Source organism: Phyllostomus hastatus, unplaced genomic scaffold (assembly GCF_019186645.2).
Source record: "Phyllostomus hastatus isolate PE091 unplaced genomic scaffold, TTU_PhHast_1.1 phas_contig_17, whole genome shotgun sequence".
NCBI classification, from domain to species: domain Eukaryota; kingdom Metazoa; phylum Chordata; class Mammalia; order Chiroptera; family Phyllostomidae; genus Phyllostomus; species Phyllostomus hastatus.
In genome coordinates this window covers 38440070-38461581 of record NW_025333664.1, presented here as the reverse complement: position 1 = coordinate 38461581, position 21512 = coordinate 38440070, and the positions used below count along the sequence as shown (strand labels likewise).

Here is a 21512-nt window from a genome sequence, read left to right as displayed (position 1 = left end):
TCCTTGTTGATATTTTGTTTGACAGATGTCTCCATTTTTGACAGTGGGTGTTCAAATTCCATAGTTTAAGTATGTTGCTGTCTATATTTTTCTTGAAGTTCTCCAAGATTTTCCTTATATATTTCAGTGCACCTAATGTTGGGTGCATATTATAATATTTGTGTCTTCTTGATTGATTCTTCCTTTGAGTATAATGAAGTGTCCTTCTGTGTTTCTTTTTATGGTCTTTCTTTTGAAGTCTATTTTTGTCTGCTATAAGTATTTCCACTCTTGCTTTTTTTCCCCCCTGTCCCTTTGGAATATTATTTTCCAACCCTTCACTTTCTTTCTGTGTAGGTCTTCTGTTCTAAGGTGGGTCTCTTGTAGGCATGATATGTGTGAGTCATGTTTTCTTATCCATTCAGCTACCCTACGTCTTTTGATTGGAACATCTAATCCATTCACATTTAATGTTAGTATTATTTACATTTAAGGTTAGTCATTGCCTTTTCCCCTCTTTGTACCTGTGTTTCCCTCTCTCTTTCACTCTTTTTCTTCCTTTTCTTAAAGCAGTCCCTTTAGCCTATCTTGCATGCTGGTTTGGGGGAGGTGTATTCTTTTAGCCTTCTTTTGTATGGGAAACTTGTTATTTTGCCTTCCATTTTGAATGAGAGCCTTGCTGAATAGAGTAGTCTTGGTCACAGGCTTTTCCTTTTCCTTACTTGGAATATTTCTTGCCATTCCCTTCTGGCTTGTAGTGTTTCTGTTGCGAAGTCAGCTGCTAGCCTTATCAGGGCTCCCTTGTATGCTACTTCCTGTTTCTTCCTTGCTACCTTTAAGATTCTCTCTTTGTCTTTTAATTTTGGCATTTTAATTGTGAGGTGTCTTGGAGTGGACCTCTTTGGGTTCATCTTGGTTGGGACCCTCTGTGCTTCTTGAACTTGTGTGACTTTTTCTCATAAAATTAGGGAAGTTTTCCATCATTACTTTTTCAGACAGGTTTTCTATCCTTTACTCTTCTTCATCTCCTTCTGGTATCCCTATTGTATGGATATTATTATATTTCATGTTGTCCTGCAGTTTCCTTAACCCCTCTTCATTCTTTTTAAGTCTTTTTTTCTTTCCTTGCTCTTTCTGGGAAGTTTTTTCTACCTTGTCCTCCAACTTGCTGATTCAGTCCTCTGCTTCATTGATCCTGCTTTTGACTCCTTCTACTATGTTCTTCAATTCAGAAATAGCCATGATTTCTGTAACAGTTTTTCTATTCTACTTGTCTATTCTCCTTCTTGATTTCATGTACATGTCTGTTGAATTATTTGATATAATCTAATAGATCCCTTGGATTCTGTTCATTAACTTTTTCCCTTTTATTTACATTGTATAATTCCTGTTGATTTCTTTAAAGTTTAGTTACTCTCTCCTTTATCGTCTCTTTTAGCTGTTAAGTACATCCAGTAATTTTATTTCAAATATTGTATTTTTCTATTCCAGAATTTTTATTTGTTTCTCTTTTTATTGTTTTGATTTCTCTCCTGAATTTTCCAATCTTTTCATTCATGGTGGGAAGAATGTATGCTTTAAAATTCTTGTTGCTAGTTCCAACATCTGATTCATCTCAGGGTTTGACTTAATTAATTTTTTTCTCCAGTTTAAAACCATAGTTTATTTTTAATGTAGGTAGAAATATCCAATAGCTACGTATTTCTAAGCAGAAAAACATTCTTCACTTTTCTTTGTTAAGCATTACTAGCACAAGAAAAGAACAATTCTGTTTATAAATTATATTTTCTATGAAAATGAATGTATTTTTTTATTTGAGGAACTTAAAAGTCTAAGAACAGAGAACACATTTTCAGAAGACCAATGTTACTTTTACATATTTGTAGTAGTATTTGCAATGTTAAAATGTGCTTAGGTAATATATAGTTAAGTAAATAAAATCAAATAAGGAATTCAAAAGCAACTGGTCTTGAGTTATTCACAGTGTGCATTGGAAATTTTGATAAAGCAGTACTTGCACTAACAAAAAGAACACTGGGAACTCAAACATTAATTTATATGCTTAGTATTTTTAAAGGTTTAAAAAATATGCTCAATTAGCATGCAGTTTTATTCTCACTTATATAACATGCATTTCTGTCTCCTTGTGTACAGCAAAGGGTTAGAATCTGAATCAACTTACAATTTCAGATATGTGCTATTTCAAAAATGTATTGAAAAAATTGACTTCACTGCTCCTAGCACTGATTCTTCAAATAAGCAAAGTACAGAGGGCCTCATCCCTTAAAACTGCTCTTAAGTAGAAACCTGGAAGTTCCTGGTACAGTGCCGTTACTTATTCTTATTTAATATAGAAATTGCATATACAACAGAAAACATATCCTTTTCTTTATTCCTAGAGAGGGATGGAGGGGTGAAAATATGGTTGCAGTATTTAAGAGCTGAATAGGAGAACAATGAGTCTTTCACAATACCAACAACACTACAATGAAGAACAACCATGGATCTCATCAATTTTATAATTTATGCTGTATCAAAAACTTAGATTTCCCTTTATGTATCTTAATTAACTGAAGCCTCATACTCTTTCTAAATACAAACTCAATTGGTATTTCCTAAATAGATGACCAAACATCAAAGGAAATCACTCCTTCCAACATCTTTTGATATGGTAAAATTTCCCTGAAGTAAAAATCTAATATTTAAATATGAAATCTCTTAGCCAAGTAAAAAGCTACAACTGTTATGGGTATTACCCTACATAGTCATTATATACATTACATATTAAATTAAACCCAGTGTTGAATATGCTTGCACAGTTATGCTGTGAATAATAGCAGTGATGATGCCAGTGAAAAAGGACTATGTTTAGCCCAAAGAGTAAGGGGGGGAGTGTAAAACCAAGTAGAAAGCTGACAAAGAGTTGGGTATTTTCTGACCAGAAAATATTATTTTAAACATAGAAGTATAAAAAGAAAACTATTTCCTTATTTCCCCTTTGTGGAAATAATATGAAATATTTATTATTTATTTTATATATCAGACAAGAACAGAACTAAGTAATCCAACTCTACTACAGCATTATAAAAATCATCCTTTTACCACAGTGTAAGATTTAAATGCATCTACACAAGGGTACATGTTACTTAAAATGTAGTAAGATTGCTGGTGTTCTACCAAGTATTCTAGTCCCTACCCAGGCCCTACTGCAAAACTAGTGGTGCCAGTAGTTTTATCAAAATAAATCCTTTATTTTTAAAAAATAAAGCATTTAAAAGGAGAACTCCAAATGCCTCAGTAACTATATATTAACTCAAACTATCTATTTGCCTCCCACTAATAAATCTTTATTTCATTCAAACTGAGCAATAAATCTTTCATACTCTTTTGCCCAATTAATTCCAAGGAAAATACAAAAATGATTAGTAAAGAAAAATATAGGGTTTAACACACCCTTTAAATTTATTAAAAAAATATTTTTAAGATTTAAAAGTGTTTAAACTTTGTAATTCTTATAAGAAAACATTATGTGAAAGAATACCATAATGGTAAACCACTGTCAAATGTTACAGCTGCATTTGGGGTAAAGAGGGAGGGATTCTCTTCAGCACATCATAGCTTCTTCATGAGCAGATCAGAGGTACACTGGTTTGTACTATTGTGACATCCATTGGGTGATCCAAGTTGCTTTTCCTTCAGCAGGGGCTTTATCTGTCAGAAGGACATTACATTTGACCTCCAAATTTGGCTGACAATTTACTGATTAGATTCATAACCTTTGGGTTGCTCTGATATTTTGACATATTTGCCAAAGTCTGAGCCACAACCTGGAAGGCCACTATAACTTCTGAATTCTGCATGGCTACAAGAACCTCTGGATCACTGAGAATTTCACTGAGCCCAGGCATTCCTCCAGGAAAATTATCAAGCATTCTTCCAGGAAAGCCACCTGGAAAAGAGCCATACTGGGTTCCTGATTGTTGTCTGGCTTCTTTCTCCTTCTGGGCTCTCTCATGTTCTTCCTGAGCCTTCCTAACCCTTTCCATTCTTTCTTTGAACTCTCATTCTTCACATTTCTGCTCATACTGTCTCTGATGTTCTGCAATTTTCTGGGCCCGCAGTTGAACTTCTTTCAGCATTGCACTAGCACCTTCCTCATACTCTAATTTACATGCAAAGGCAAGATCATAGGCCGCTTCCCAATGGCCCAGAAGTCTGTGTGCTTTCCCTTTCCATTTATAAAGCCGAGCTGAATCAGGATTTATTTCAATAGCTCTGTGACAATCTTGGATGGCAGCATTTGGCTTCTGTAATTTGATGAAGACACAGGCTCTTTTGGGATACAGAATGGCCAAGCAAGGATTCAGCTCAATGGCATCTATGAACAAGTCAATGGCTTTCTGCAGTTCACGATCATTTAGGGGGCATCAGTGGCAGCCACATTTTTATCGTTTGCCTCATCCATCGTCTCCTTGGTTATCTCTACATTTTCATCTCTCATTTCCTGAGGGCCATCAGTGTCTGCTTCAGTCACACTCTCATTGTCAGTTTCTAGATCACTTTCCTCATCATGATTTATCTGTCTTTATGTCTTCCTCCCACCTTCTTACTATTTGCTTTTTTCTTCTGATTTGGTTTTATGAGTAGCAGGTGGTATTTTACTTCCCATACTCTCCACCAACTCCCACAGGAAGCTCATTTCCTCAGTATGCAGAATGGTTGGATCCTACCTACACATTTTCACAAAGGCCTGAAGCTCACTCACTTTGCTTGGCCCATATCCAGGAAGTGGTGGGAGGCAACAGGCCCCACTAAGGTTGCTAACTTAGTGTGACCATGTGGAAGGATGGAGCTCAGAGTTAATTTTGAGAGGCATTTAGTTCTAGTTCATTCTAGGCAGTGCATTTCCCAAACCAGTGATGTATATTATTGACTGCTAAATCAAAACAAAACAAACAACAACAACAACAAATAGCAGTCTTCAGAGAATAGTAACAGAACCAAAAAAAAAAACACCACAATTTAACATTTATAATGCTAGGATATAATCTAAAATTCCTCAAGATACAAAAAAAAAAAAACCCACCAAACAAACAAGAAAAAACAACCCCCCAAAACTGGTTTGGAGTGGGGAGAAAAAAGAACAAAAATTTGGTCTCTTTATATATTTCATCTTTAGAAGAGCTGCATTGAGTGTTATGTGCATGTGTAATTAATGGGTTAGTAAGAGATGTATATACTCAGAATTTGGGGATCCCTTCTCTGTGTTTTTCCTTTCTGGGAGCTCCCTACCTCTTCAGTAGCCAAATATTACCCAGTTTCAGTCTTCTGGTTCTCCTAGCCAGAAATACTTTCTCATCTTTTTACATGCACTTATGTGTACTGCCTTTATCTAGCCCCAGTCTAAAGGAAAACTAACTTTGTAAATACCCTTCCTCCTGTGTGTACTTGCCTTAAGAGTCTATCTGCTTCTGCTCATTCTTCATACCTATGTGCATTATGAGCAGATTTTAGAATTGTGTTTTGTGTGGAGTCATTTGATGTGGTTTACTCCACAGGTGGCAAACACAAGGCCCTTGGGCCAAATCCAGCCCTCCACCTTGTTTCTACCCAGCAATAGTGCTGAGTTTCTTGCCCCTAGTTAAGGAATGGTTACATTTTTACAGTCCTAAAGTTATATTTGGCCTTGTGAAGGCAACTGTGAGGCTGATGTGGCCCCAGTGAAAATGAGTTTGACACCCCTGGAATTACCAGAAGGAAAATATGTAGTTTTTTTTAAAAAATGATTTCATTAAATGGGCCCTGGCTGGTATGGTTCAGTGGATTGAGTGCCAGCCTGCAAACCAAAAGGTTGCTGCTTCAATCCCCAGTCAGGGCTCATGCCTGGGTTGCAGACCAGGTCCCCAGTGGGGGGCATGTGAGAAGCAACCACACATTGATGTTTCCCTCCTTCTCTTCCTCCCTTCCCCCCTCTCTAAAAATAAGTAAAATCTTAAAAAAAAAAAAGTTCACTTGAACAGTAGATGAATTTAAGCAAAAGGTGTGAAGGCTTTATATTTGAAGCCTGGGTCAGCATTTTATTAAAACACTGTTTTAATAGTAGGATAAATTGAAATTTAACTCTCTTGATGTTTCCCAAGATGTCTCCCTCTACTTCACCTCACGCAAAGACAGATCTTAATTCTCAGTTGCTGTGGATTTTGGGGGCTGATGTGCCTTCTGTCTGTTTTAGGATAACAGAACAAAACAAGACAGAGCTTGGCAAATAAAGTTAACTAAAATATATTGATGTTTCAGGAAAAATTGCCCTTAGAAAACATTTTTCCTAGTATGTGTATTCTTAGTATTATACATGGAATGTATGACCATAGACGTATTTAGTTATCAATTGAATCAATTCTTCATTGATTTATCCCTTCATTCAGTGAAGGGAAAATGCAAATTTATTTCATACTTGAATGACTCCCATGTACCAAGGTACCAGGCACTGTGCTAGTAGGGAAAAAATGTGAAATAGTAGTTCTTTCCTTAAAGAAATCAGAATCTAATAGAAAGCAAGATGGGAAGGGAAGGAAGCTGACATGGAGCATGACCCTGTGCTAAGCATTTTTACATACTTAAATTGTCATTAATCATTAGAAATCCTCCTACAGACCTACGAGGAAGTTGTTATGTTGAAAAGGATTTGTGGAGTCATGGATAAAAGTCATGCATGGCCTGGATTCAAATCTTGGGCCTTACCCTGTCTGTGCCTCAGTTTTTCTCTTTGTAAAACAGATGATTATGGCACCCACCTCACAGGTCTGTTGTGCAGATTGATGTGAGGGCACAGGGGCAATGCTCAGAACACTGCCTGGACATAGTAGATAATCATGTAGCAATGATGAATACTAGCATCCCTATTTGTTTGATGATAAAATATTTTACTAGGTAATAAAAGTAAGTAGTAGGAGCAAAGATTCTAGTGTAGGTATACCAACAAAGCCTCAGAAATTCTCACAAAACAATTCTATCTCTCTCCTCAAAATAAAGTAATTATTTCTTTGTGTCAGGAGTGGAAAATAAATTTGCATTTTCAAATGGAAACCAAAACCCCAAATGATAGAAGATGAACCTCAATAGTGACACCTTAGGTAGCTCACCTCTTCTTACATTTGTTCTTTATTAATATTGGTACAATAAACCAACAATAGGTTTGCTACCTTTGGCATAAAAGATACTGAAGAATATTAAGTTGTGTGAAGCACCAGTTATATTGACTCTCTGTGAAGGAATACAGGACCTTTGTACACATTATGAATTGATGAAGCTTATGATAGTTCTCCTCTTTTGTGCATAAATACCTTATTTCCAGATCTTGTGTTGATTTGGGGCTTTTTTCTTTTCTGGATTGGGAGGGGGATTGGAAAATATAGTATTGATCTGCCTGTCAGTGCTGTTGTGTTCCCCAGTCCCTGTGCAGTGGAGATAAAGCTGTTCCTGTGCCCACTCTGAAAGGGGAGACCATTTCCTGCTCCAAATGTGGTCACTGGAATGGCCAGGGAGCTTGCTTCTGTGATTGGTGTGGAGCCGTGGTAGGTATTTTAAAACTGAGCTTTTTTTATGCAGAGCACTTCACCACAACCCTAGAAAGAGCCAGGAGCCCCCTTTACCATGGCCTTGCAGAAATCACTTATTGGGATTTGGGTCCTAGTGTTACTGAACAAAAGGGGGCCAAAGCCGATATACTATTACTGGAAGGAACCCCCCAGGTTCATTATGTCTGCCGCCAGAAGAAAGATGTCTCTCAATGCCAGAGATTCATGAAAAGGAAAGGAAATGTTTATTTAATGCTATACAAACTTAAAGTAGTGACCTAATGTCTTCATCAAAATTCCAAAGTCCCTTAAAACACCCACAAACACACAGTCCTTCCTTCCCCCCTTTGCCCAGTCTGGGGTACTGTATCTCAGGAAAAGAAATAGAAGTCCGTGGCTCAGGCAGCCCCTGGCTCTTCTCAGTAATTCGTCTCAGCTGGTAGGCCTCCTTTGGTTCCCAGCACCATCAGCTGTGTCACCAGGACCTCTGCTAAAGCCAGGTGGTGGTTCCCCCTTCTAAAGCTCTAGGGGTCCCCACCCTGGCAAAGCCATGTGGCTCTCCTTTCTATTGCCACAGCCACGTGGTCCTCTCTGCACAATGGCCGCGGGAGTCTCCACTCAGCCAAAACCACATGGTTCTCCCTCCCAGGGCCACGGGTGTCCCCACTCTGGCAAAGCTGCGTGATTCTCTCTCCAATGGCTGCCACATCTGGGTTTAAGTCCTCATGCCAATCTTCCTCTGCAGCCCCATTTTCAACTCCTCCCACGACTGGCTACACTTGCCAGCACTCTCATATCCTTCCAGCTTTACTGGGCTGCCATCGTGAGTCTGGGCAAGTGTGGCCCCATGTCATGGAGCCAGTTGTCTCCAAGCTCCCAGGCAGGTGCTGTAACTCAGGGGACCTGCCCCCCAGTTACCTCTTGGTGGGGAAGTTACTTTCATTCCCCTGGTTCAGAGCACAACCACAGCTATTTAACATATCTATGCAACCAGTTAAAGGTTATAGATATGTTAAATGGCCACACCAGAGGTTAGCTGCAAAGCTGTTGCTATGCAAAATAGCTCTCAATGGCCCTGCTCCAGGTGTCCCTTCCCCCAGCTCACACCTGTAGGGGAAGGAGTGAGGACATCCTAATATTTCCTGAACACTTTGAGTTCTGGGAAATATCCTAATCCCTATTTGAGGTTCCCCCTCTTGGCTGCACCCTGTTATACTAGCACTTATGTACCTAAAAATCTGGAGACAGAGATAGTTAATTCTCTTAAGTTGACAATGGTCTCTTATTGCTGTTTTAATTTGCATTTCTTTGAGGTTAAACTTTTTTACTTATTTGTTGACTGTTGATATTTTTCTTATGAGTTAATTTTCTGCTTACCTTTTTAATAAAACACTCAAAATTCATTATTTGAGTGTTTCATGTGAATAATACAAAAGAATTAGTGTGAAGAGTTAGTCTTTCTTCTCATCCCAGTCCCACAGCTCCTTTCCCTAGAAGCAATCACTGTCACCCAGTTTCTGTGGTGTTCTCTCAGCCATTCAATGTGCTAATAAGTAAACTGTTAGTTTAATATGAACACTGATCCAGTTCTCTACACCTAGCAATATATCTTGTAAATAACTTCCTTGTTCTCCTTAGTGACTTCATAATAATCTTTTGTCTGTATGTACCATGATATATTTAGGCCATCCTCTCTTGCTGGACATTTAATTTGTTTCCAGTTATTTCCTCTAAAATCACAATCTTTCAGGAAATGGCCCTATATACTTCTATGTGTATTTCTCCATCTGCAGGATAAAGTACACATTTATTCCAGATGGTAGAATTGCAGGGTCCAAGGGTATTGGCATGTATTATTTTGATGACTGGTATGGGAATAATTCATGTGGGAAAATTATGACTCTAATATTCATGAAAGTATAAAAATATTTTCTACCCTCTAGCCGGACATTCCTGCCTGCTACTCTGTTTGCCCTAAATGTGGGGCCAGCAACTACCCATCTGCCCAATTCTGTGGCTCTTGTGGTATTTACCTGAAGTACTTGGCAAAACTTAGTGTGGATAATAGCCTGGCTCTAGCTGATGGAGACCCTGGCCCTTTTGCTGAGGTGAGGCCTTCCCTGCAGTTTTATGTGAAGTAATATTCTAATTATATTCTAATAATTATCATTATATTCTGATATTTTATGTTTCTGCCTCACCCATAGCCCCGATCTGCCTGTCAGTCTCTAAATGTTACTTTACTCAAAGCTGATGTTGCGACTAAAAAGGATGTAGGTACACAGACCTCTGGCCTCTTCTACCCATCTGGCAAGCTACTAGCAGAAAAGGAACTGGAAATGGCTTTTCATAAGCAGAGGCAGGAGAAAATGAGTGACCATAAACCTCTCCTCACAGCTGTCAGCCCAGGAAGAGGTGAGGAGAAAGATACGCTTTCTTGTTAGGAGAGAACTCTTTCTTTGAAAGAAAAATTTCAGTTTATCTTCCTTTATACTTATTTTTATATATAAGAAATTTGTTCCTTTATTTTACTTTTTTCAAGTAACTTTCATTTGTATGAGCAATAGCCCTCCCTTTAACTTGTAATACTCTGGTGTTTTGACTCATAGCCTCTTATCTAATTTGTAAATCAAATAGCACACATGGATTTCTGCTATTATGGCAGAAATGTTGTTAATCTGTGTCATTATTGCTGTTTGGTATTATCTCTTTATTTTATTATGGTAAAATTCACATAAAAATTCACCATTTTAACCATTTTACAATTCAGCAATTTGGTATATTAGTAATATCACACAACCATCTCTCTGTGTCCAGAACATTCATATATATATTTATGTTGAAATTACTTTTTTAAAATTGTCATTCAAGTACAGTTTTCTCCATTTTCCCTCCACCACTTTCCCCCTGTCCCACCTACCCCCACCTCCTACCCTCAATCCTTTCCCCCTTTGGCTTTGTCTATGGGTCCTTTATGCATGTTCTTTGATGACCCTTCCCCTTCTTTCCCCCATTTTCCCCTCCCTCCCCCTCTGATTACTGTCAGTTGGTTCTTTATATCAATGTCTCTGGTTATATTTTGCTTGCTTGTTTTTTTTAAAATTAGGTTCCTCTTATAGGTGAGATCATATGGTATTTGTCTTTCACCACTTGCCTTATTTCACTTAACATAATGCTCTCCAGTTCCATCCATGCTGTGGCAAAGGGTAGGAGCTTCTTCCTTTCTGCTGTGTAGTATTCCACTGTGTAAATGTACCATAGTTTTTTGATCCATTCATTTACTGATGGGCACCTAGGTTGCTTCCAGCACTTGGCTATTGTAAATTGTGCTGCTATGAACATTTTTGAATTGGTATTTTAGGATTCTTAGGTTATAGTCCCAGCAGTGGTATTTGCTGGATCAAAAGGCAGTTCCATTTTTAGATTTCTGAGGAAATTCCATATTCTTTTCCATAGTGGATGCACCAGTCCGCATTCCCACCAACATTGTACTAGGGTTCCCTTTTCTCCACAACCTCGTCAGCAACCCAGGTATGTGCTCTAACTGGAAATCGAACCAGCAACCCTTTGGTTCATGGGCCTGTGCTCAATCCACTGAGCCACACCAGCCTAAGTCATTTTGGTTATTTATTATAAAAAATACTGCTGTGAACATTTATGTATAAGTTTTCTGTGGACATATGTTTTTATTTCTCTTGGGTATATACATAGGAGTACAATTGCTGGGTCAAATAGTAACATTATGTTTAACATTTTGATGAACTTCCAGATTGTTTACCAAAGTGACTGCACAATTTCACATTCTGACCAGCACTGTATGAGGGTTGTGATTTCTTCATATCTTTGCCAACACTTAATATCTTTTCATTTTTGCCATCCTAATAGGTGTGAAATAATATCCCATAATGATTTCAATTAGTATTTCCTTGATTATTAATGATATTGAGTATCGTCTTATATACTTCTTTGCCATTTGTATATTTTATCTGGAGAGGTGTCTGTTCAGATCCTTTGTCCATTTTTAAATTTGGTTTCCTTTTGTTTGTATGTTTTTTTTTAATTTTATTTTAATCGTTGTTCAAGTAGTTTTCTGTCCTTCACTCCCATTCCAGCCCACTCTCCCATCTCTCCCCACCTCCCTCCCATTTCCATCCCCCTAGTTTTTGTTCATGTGTCCTTTATAATTGTTCTTGTAAATCCTTCCCCTTTTCCCCTGAAATTCCCTCCCCTTTTCCTTTCTGGTCACTGTCAGCTTGTTCTCTATTTCAGTGTCTTTGGTTATATTTGCTTGTTTGTTTTGTTGTTTAGCTCCCTGTTGAAGGTGGGATCATATCATGTTTGTCTTCCACCGCCTGGCTTACTTAGCTTAGCTTAATGCTTTCCAGTTCCATCCATGCTGTTGCAAAGGGTAGGAGCTTCTTCTTTCTTTCTACTGCATAGAATTCCATTGTGTAAGTGAACCATAGTTTTTTGATCCATTCATTTGCTGATGGGCACCTAGGTTGCTTCCAGCACTTGGCTATTGAGAATTGTGCTGCTATGATCATTGGGGTGCATAGGTTCTTTTGGATTGGTGTTTCAGGGTTCTTAGGATTTAATCCTAGCAGTGGAATTGCTGGGTCAAAAGGCAGATCCATTTTTAGTTTTCTGAGAAAATTCCACACTGTTTTCCATAGTGGTTGAACCAGTCTGCAATCCCACCAACACTGCACTAGGGTCCCCTTTTCTCCACAGCCTCTCCAACACTAGTTGCTTGTTGCTTTGTTTATGATGGCCATTATGACTGGTGTGAAGTGGTATCTCACTGTGGTTTTAATTAGCATCTCTCTGATAGCTAGCAATACTGAGCATCTTTCATGTTTCTCTGGATCCTCTGTGTGTCCTCCTTGGAGAAGTGTCTGTTCAAGTCCTTTGCCCATTTTTTAATTGGGTCGCTTGTCTTCTTAGAGTGGAGTTGTGTAAGCTCTTTATATAATTTTGGAGATTAAACTGTTGCCTGAGGTATCATTGGCAAATATGTTTTCCCATACAGTTGGATCTCTTTTTATTTTAATACTATTTTCCTTAGCCATGCAGAAGCATTTTATTTTGATGAGATCCCATTTGTTTATTCTTTCCCTTATGTGCCTTGTTCTAGGGGACATGTCAGTAAAAATGTTGCTGCATGAAATATCTGAGATTTTCCTGCCTATGTTCTTTTCTAGGACTTTCACGGTGTCAATGGTTTATATTTAAATCCTTTATCCACCTTGAATTTATTTTTGTGTATGGTGTAAGCTGGTTCTCAAGTTTCATTTTTGTGCATGTAGCTATCCAGTTCTCCCAACACCATTTGTTGAAGAGGCTACTTTTACTCCATTTTATGTTGCTGCCCCCTTTGTCAAATATTAATTGACTGTAGAGACTTGGGTTTATTTCTGGGCTCCCTGTTCTGTTCCATTGATCTATGTGCCTGTTTTCATGCCAGTACCAGGTTGTTTTGATTACAGTGGCCTTGTAATGTGGTTGGTATCAGGTATTGTGATCCCTCCTACTTTGCTCTTCTTAAAAATTGCAGCAGCTATTTGGGGTCATTTATGGTTCCATATAAATTTTTGAAGTGTTTGTTCTACATCCGTGAAATATGCCATTGGTACTTTAATAGGTATTACATTGAATGTGTAAATTGCCTTGGGTAGTATGGACATTTTGTTGGTGTTAATTCTTCCGACCCATGAACATGGTACATATTTCCATTTGTTTGTGTCTTCCTTGATTTCTTTCTTCAGTGTTGTGTAGTTTTCTGAATAGAGGTCTTTTACCTCTTTGCTTAGGTTTATTCTTAGGTATTTTATTTTTCTTTTTGCTGTATCAAATGGGATTTTTTTCTTGATTTCTGTTTCTGCTGTTTCATTGTTGGTGTAAAAAAGTGCCTTTGATTTCTGGATATTGACTTTGTATCCCACTGTTTTGCCAAATTCATTTATTAGGTCAAGCAGTTTTTTGTCTGAGTCTATAAGACTTTCTATGTACACTATGTACATCTGCAAACAGTGACAGTTTTGTTTCCTCCTTTCCAATTTGGATGCCTTTTATTTCCTTTTCTTGTCTGATCTCTATGGCTAAAACTTCCAATACTATATTGAATAGAAGTGGTGAAAGTGGACAACCTTGTCTTGTTCCTGATCGTAATGGAAAAGATTTTAGTTTTTGCCCATGGAATATGATGTTGACTGTAGGTCTCTCATACATGGCCTTTATTATGTTGAGGAATGCTCCCTCTATTCCCACTTTGCTGAGTGTTTTTATCATAAATGGGTGCTGTACCTTATCAAATGCTTTTTTCACATCTATTGATATGACCATGTGATTTTTTCTTTGCTTTTGTTTATATGATGTATTACATTTACTGATTTGTGAATATTGTACCATCCTTGCATCCCTGGGATGAATCCCACTTGGTCAGGGTGTGTGATCTTTTTAATGTATTGTTGGATGCAATTTGCCAATATTTTGTTGAGGATTTTAGCATCTATATTCATTGGTGATGTTGGCCTGAAGTTTCCTTTCTTTATTGTGTCTTTATCTGGTTTTGAGATTGGGATGATGCTGGCTTCATAAAAAGAGTTTGGGAGTCTTCCATCATTTTGGATTTTTTTGGCATAGTCTGTGAAGGATAGGGGTTAGTTCTTTCTTAAAAGCTTTATACAATTCTCATGTGAAACCATCTAGTCCAGGGCTTTTGTGTGTTGGGAGTTTTTTATTACTGCTTCAATTTCATCTGCTGTTATTGGTCTGTTCACGCTTTCTGCCTCATTGAGTTTTGGAAGATTATATTTTTCTAGAAATTTGTCCATTACACCTAGGTTTTCAAATTTCTTGGCATATAGTTCTTCATAGTAATTTCTTACACTCCTTTTTATTTCTGTTGTATCAGTTGTAATATCTCCTCTTTCATTTCTGATTGTGTTTGTGTCTTCTCCCTTTTTTTCTTAATGAGCCTGCTTAAAGACTTGTATATTTTGTTTATCTTTTCAAAGAACCAGCTCCTGGATTCACTGATCCTTAGAATTGTGCTTTTAGTCTCTATGTCATTTAATTCTGCTCTGCTCTTGGTTATTTTCTTCATTGTACTTGCTCTGGGTTGTCTTTGTTGTTCTTCCTTGAGTTCTTGTAGATATAGGGTTAGGTTGTTTGTTTGAAATGTTTCTATCTTTTTTAGGTAGGCCTGTATTGCTATGAACTTCCCTCTCAGGACTGCCTTTGCTGTGTTCCATAAGTTTTGGGGTTATTTTGAGTTCATTTTCATTTGTTTCCAGAAACTTTCTGATTTCTTCCCTAATTTCATTCTTGACCCATTCATTGTTTAATAGCATATATTCAGTCTCCATGAGTTTGAGATGTTTGGGGTTTTTTTCCTTGAGGTTGGTTTCTTTTTTTTTTTCTTTTTTTCTATTCCCTTTTTTAAAATATATTTTATTGATTATGCTATTACAGTTGTCCCATTTCCCCCCTTCACTCCCCTCCACCCTGTACACCCTCTCCCACCTACATTCCCCCCTTTAGTTCATGTCCATGTGTCCTACTTATAAGTTCTATAGCTTCTACATTTCCCATACTATTCTTACCCTCCCCCTATCTATTTTCAACCTACATTCTATGCTACTTATTCTCTGTACCTTTTCCCCCCTCTCCTCCTCCCACCCCCCCCTGTTGCTAACCCTCCATGTGATCTCCATTTCTGTGGTTCTGTTCCTGTTCTAGTTGTTTGCTTAATTTCTTTTGGTTTTGCTTTAGGTGTGGTTGTTAATAATTGTGAGTTTGCTGTACTTTTACTATACATGTTTTTTCTTTATCTTCTTTTCTTAGATAAGTCCCTTTCACATTTCATAAAATAAGGGCTTGGTGATGATGAACTCCTTTAACTTGACCTTATCTGAAAAGCACTTTATCTACCCTTCCATTCTAAATGAGAGCTTTGCTAGATAGAGCAATCTGGGATGTAGGTCCTTGTCTTTCATGACTTGGAATATTTCTTTCCAGCCCCTTCTTGCCTGTAAGGTCTCTTTTGAGAAATCAGCTGACAGTCTGATGGGAACTCCTTTGTAGGTGACTGTCCCCTTATCTCTTGCTGCTTCTAGGATTCTCTCCTTCATTTTTACCTTGGCTAATGTAATGATGATGTGCCTTGGTGTGTTTCTCCTTGGGTCCAACTTCTTTGGGACTCTCTGAGCTTCCTGGATTTCTTGGAAGACTATTTCCTTTGCCAGAATGGGGAAGTTCTCCTTTATTATTTGTTCAAATACATGCTCAACCTGTTGCTTTTCCCCTTCCCCTTCTGGTACCCCTATAATTTGGATGTTGGAACGTTTAAAGATGTCGTGGAGGCTCCTAAGGTTCTCCTCATTTTTTTGAATTCTTATTTCTTCATGCTTTCCTGCTTGGTTGTTTCTTTCTTCTGTCTGGTCCACTGTATTGTTTTGAGACCCAGTTTTCTGCCCTTCACTATTGGCTCTCCTCCCTGTGTCTTCCTTCATCTCTTTTATGGTAACCCGCATTTTTTCATCTAATTTGCACCCAAAATCAACCAATTCCATGAGCTTTCTGATCACCAGTGTTTTGAACTGTGCATCTGATAGATTGGCTATTTCTTGGTCGCTCAAAAGTATGAGTCCTTGGGGACTGATCTGTTCTTCTGTTGGAGACATGTCTCTCTTTCTCTCTCTCTCTCTTTTTATTTTATTTTTTTTTTGGTCTGGTCACGCTTGTTAAGGTGAGGGGCGGAGCCTTAGGTGTTCACCTGGGCTGGGCACCCCAGTCGCTAGATTGTGACGTTATATGTGTGGGCAGGGACAGGAGCGGGGTTGGGAGGGAACAATGGCAGTAGTTCCGTTCTCCTGGGATCTCAGACTCTTCTTTGGGATCCTGGGTTGTGAGCTCTGCCCTGGTCCACAGTCGCCGCCTCACTGGGTCCGCCAGCCGCTCCTTGCGTACTCAGGGTCCACCGCTGCGATCTTGCGCACCCTGGATGGCTTACGCGCCGAGGTCATGCCAAGTTCTCCCCGACCTCCGCGCACCGCCGACCTGCGCCCGCCTGGATCGTCCTCTCTGCCCCTCTTACCAGTCTGGATGAACGGGTCTACTTCAACTTCTTGGCTATCCGACTTCCATTCAGATAAATTCTTTATTAGTTCTGGGTGTTATTCTAGCTCTAAATTGTTGTTGTACTAATCTTGGTTGTGCGTGGAGGTACCGTGCGTCCACCTATGCCCTGAGGTGGTTTCTACTTTCAGTCCCTTGTGAACCGAGAAAATGCTTGGTATGATTCAAATTTCTTCAGGCTTGTTTTGTGTCCTATCATGTGGTCTATCTTTTAGAATGTTCCATGTGCATTTGAAAACAATGTGTATTTAGCTTCTTTGGGATGGAGGGCCCTCCGTATATATCAGATAAGTCCATTTCATCTAGGGCATTGTTCAATACTACAATATCTTTGTTGAGATTTTGTTTGGAAAATCTGTCCATTTTTGACATTAGGGTGTTAAAATCCCCTACTATAACTGTGTTTCTGCCAGTATTTTTCCTTAAGTCCTCTAAGATTTTCTTTATGTATTTGGGTGCTCCTATGTTGGATGCATATATATTTATAATGTTTATGTCTTCTTGGTGGATTCTTCCCTTGAGTTTTATGAAGTGACCTTGTGGGTCTCTCTTTATAGCCCTTTTTTGGATGTCTATTTTGTCTGATATGAATATTGCCACCCCAGTTTTTTTTTTCCTGTCCATTTGCTTGGAAAATTTGTTTCCAGCCCTTCACTTTCAGCCTGTGTAGGTCTTTTGTTCTGATGTGGGTCTCTTGTAGGCAGCATATATGTGGGTCATGCTTTCTTGTCTTTCAGCTCTTCTGTGTCTTATGATTGGAGCATTTAATCCATTAACGTTTAAGGTTATTATTGATAGGTGCATATTCATTGCCATTTTTGTGCCTGTGTGCCTCTCTCTCTCTCTCTCTTTTCCTTCCTTTCCTTAAAGCAGTCCCTTTAGCATCTCTTGCAGGGCTGGTTTGGTGTAGGTGTATTCTTTTAGACTTCTTCTGTCTGGGAAGCTTCTTATTTGGCCTTCTATCTTGATTGAGATACTTGCTGGGTAAAGTAGCCTTAGTTGTAGACCTCAGGTTCTCATTACTTGGAATATTTCTTGCCATTCTCTCTGGCTTGGAGCATTTCCATTGAGAAGTCAGCTGCCAGCCTTATTGGGGCTCCCTTGTATGTTACTTCCTGTTTCTGCCTTGCTGCCTTTAAGATTCTCTCTTTGTCTTGGAATTTTTCCATTTTAATTATGATGTGTCTTGAAGTGGGCCTTTTTGGGTTCCTCTTGATTGGGACTCTCTGTGTTTCCTGGATTTGTGTGACTTTCTCTCTCATCAAATTAGGGAAGTTTTCCATCAGTACTTTTTCAGGTAGGTTTTCTATCCCTTGCTCTTCTTCTCCTCCTGGTATCCTTATTATACAGATATTATTATGTTTCATATTGTCTTATATTTCTCTTAATCCCTCTTCATTCTTTCTGAGCCTCTTTTCCTTTTCTTGCTCTTTCTGGGTGTTTTTTTCTACTTTTCCCTCCAATTCACTGAACCAATCTTCTGCTTCATTGATCCTGCTTTTGATCCCTTCTGCTGTGTTCTTCAGTTCAGAAATTCTTCATTTTCTCTTGGCCCTTGTTGATAGTTTCTATTTCCTTTTTCATGTTGATATAGTTTGCAGTGAGTTCATTCTAGTTTCCCTGTAGTTTCTGGTAATTCATTGTGAGCTCATTGAGCTTCCTGATAATCATTTCTTTGAACTCAACATCTGATAGTTGAGTTGCCTCTATTTCATTTATCATTCTTTCTGAGGCTTCCTCCTTTCCCTTCACGTGGGGCTTGTTTCTTTGTCTTCCCATTGTTTGTGAGACTCCTCTTGTTAGCCTCTGCTTCCTTAATTGATCTATTCTTGTTCCCTGGATTTATGATGTGAACTTCTGTGGTAGAATACCTATGATATTCAGTGGTGCAGTCTCTTTCAGGTATCCTGGTGTTCACTGCTTCCCCCTACTCTTTTTTGTGATTAGTTGGAGGGGGAAGGCAAAATGGTTTAAGACAGCAAGAGAGTATTCTATGATATTTACAGTAGCAGCCAGTAGAGAAGAGATAGGAGATCTTTTGACTATGGATAGTGTTAACCGTGATCTGCCACCCAACTAGCCACTTTTTAGAAAGGATGGAAAGAAGATAAGAGTCTTGTTGGGGAGGGAAGGATTGTGAGTTGGATCTAGAAAGCAGTGAGGTTGTGGGAGGTCAGATTCTGAGGTAAGGTGAGAGTAAAGGATGGCAAATAGGTGTATGTGTGAGAGAACAGAGTTAACCACTACAGTAATAGATTTCAGTAAACTTTGAAGTGGGCTAAGATCTGGGAGGGGTGTTGTGTAGTATTTACAATTGTGTGGAATAGGTATTATTTACAGTAATATTAGAGCAACAATCATTTGACAGAATCCATGAGATCTAGGTAACAAGAATAGGGAGTATAGGACCTTGAGTAGTATGCTAATGGAACACAAATGAAGTGAAGGACAGTAAATTAGCAATACACTATGAAAGTGAGAACAGAGGAAACCTGTCAAACGATACAATATAACCAGCCAAGCAGAGAAGACTATATACAAAGAAGAGGAATACAAAAATAGTATTGAAATAAAAGATGTGAGAATAATGAAAAAATAATCATACAAATATGCAATAACTTGCAGTTTCTCTGTAATAGTAAAGTGAAATTTGTCCCACTGTCTCAGCTCTTGTGATGCCCCCTCTTTGGTCCAACTCTGTTCTTTTCACAGTTTTGGGTTTTTCTGTGTCACCTCTGGGTATTTAAAAAGAAAAAAGAAAAAGGAAAAAAAGCAGAAGTAGGAAGGAAGAGGAGATAAATTGGAAAGGAAGGAAGAAGGAATAAACCTAGAAAGAATGAAAGAGAAGCAAAAGGAATTGAGAGATATAAAAATAATAATAATTAAAAAATAAAAAATTAAACAAAATCAAACAAACAAACAAGCACCTCTTGCTGTTTTCAAACTGGCCAAACCAGTTTTTCTGGTCTTGCTGGCTGCAGCAGGCTGAGGGGCAATTGGTTTCACTTTTCTCCCTTCCTGTTCAGCACTCAGTCAGCCTCATTTACTCTCCCCAGGGCTAGCCGTGTACTCTCCCCAGAGCCAGTCTGGTGCTTCTCCAAAGGGCCCTGGATGTGGGTTCCAGGGCCTCCCAAGCATGTTCTCCGGGTTAATGGGTGCGAGCTCAGGTCTTCCACAAAGCACACTCTCCCCAGGTTGGGCGCACAGGCCCATGACACTGGATCCCACATCCAGTCGCCGGGTCACAGGGGCTGGGCGTGCACTCTTCACAGGGCTATGTGTGGGTGCTCATGGCCCCTGTGTGCTTGCCACTCAGTCCTCACTCCCCTCTCTGTGCCTTCAAGCAACCAGGCCTCCCCCAGTGATGCTCAATTTTTGTTTGGCCAGGGAGGGAGCAGTTGACCCAGCTCTCTCCCAATAGTCTGTGTCGGGTTCGGCAAGCACCAGGCCCGGGGCTGCAGCCTCCCTGGTCCCCGTGCTGATCCTTAGGTCCTTATTGTCCTGAAGCACTCTCTTTACTGTCTGGTTTTTCAATGTCTGCTGCAATTTTTGATCTTCTATTTTCATATATGCTGTGGTACTGTTGACTGTTTGCTCTGTTCCTCTGTAGGTCAGCTAGGTTTTTCTCCCGTGTGTAGGGGCAAGTGGAATCTGCTCCCTCCTATCACACTGCCATCTTCCCTCCCTGGTTTTCTTTTGTTATTGAGACATAAGAGTCCTTTATATATTCTGGATACTAGACTCTTATCAGATATATAATTTGCAAATAGTTTTACCATTCTGAAGATTGACTTTTAACTTTGGATAATGTCCTATAAAGCATAAATTTTTTAAATTTTAAGTCAAATTTTTATTTTTTTTGTTTTGTTGCTTATGTTTTTCTTGTCATATCTAAGAATCCAGGGCCAAATACTAGTCACAAATATTTACTCCTGTCTTTTTTTCTAAGATTTTTATAGTTTTAGCTCTTATGCTTAGGTTTTGGGTCCAATTTGAGTTAGTTTTTGTATATGGTATACAAATACATTATTTTGTATGTAGCTATTCAGTTGTGCCAGTTCCGTTTGTTAAAGAGACGATGATTTTCCTTTTAGTGGTCTTGGTACTTTTGTAAAAAAATCAGTTTATCGTAGATACATAGGTTTATTCCTGGACTTTCAGTTTTATTGCACTGATCTATATGGCTGTCCTTATGCCAGAGCCATGCTGTTTTGGTTACTGTTGCTTTGTAGTAGGTCTTGAAATTGTGAAATGTGAGTCCCCCAACTTTATTCCTCTTTCTCAAGGTTAATTTGACTATTCTGGGTCCTTTCCATATGAATTTTAGGATGAGCTTGCCAATTTCTAGAAAGAAGCCAGCTTGGATTCTGAAAGGGATTGGGCTGAATCTGTAGATCAGTTTGGGGAGCACTGCCATCTTAACAAAACAGTGGACTCCAGTAATCCCAGTGTACCAGATCCATGGTAGAGCCTCCATCCATGAATATTGACAGGTTTGAAAAAGGGAGCTTCCATTCTTGATCACACTTCCCCAGAACTTGGTCCTAGTAAGAGGTAGTTGGGGGTAAAATGAGAAATACTGAAGTCCTGTACCTCCTGGGAAGATACCATAGCTCTCCAGGTGGGAGCTGGGAGTAAAGGGAGCCCTGTGTTTTTGGCTACACCCATCTGGAGTGGTTTCCATCTTGACTAGCTGAAATGGGGTGGGGGGGAGTGGGTCATGGTTCAAACATCACAGACTCTCATTTATTCTACATTTTAGTACATTTTCTTCATTAAATGTTCATTTGCTGTATGTCCTTAGGACTATTTCCA

The 21512-nt window shown here is 38.9% G+C and overlaps 1 protein-coding gene and 1 pseudogene across 1 annotated transcript in view; one reads left to right on the top strand and one right to left on the bottom strand.

Moving 5' to 3' along the window:
* Positions 1-21512, top strand: part of DZANK1 (double zinc ribbon and ankyrin repeat domains 1) — a 118769-nt gene that overhangs the window by 74834 nt on the left and 22423 nt on the right. Inside the window, exons 10-12 of the mRNA XM_045832945.1 lie at positions 7431-7553; positions 9500-9664; positions 9764-9971. Of these exons, the coding sequence (XP_045688901.1) occupies positions 7431-7553; positions 9500-9664; positions 9764-9971 (496 nt within the window). The remainder of the gene's footprint in view (positions 1-7430; positions 7554-9499; positions 9665-9763; positions 9972-21512) is intronic.
* LOC123814947 lies at positions 3705-5477 on the bottom strand (annotated as a pseudogene).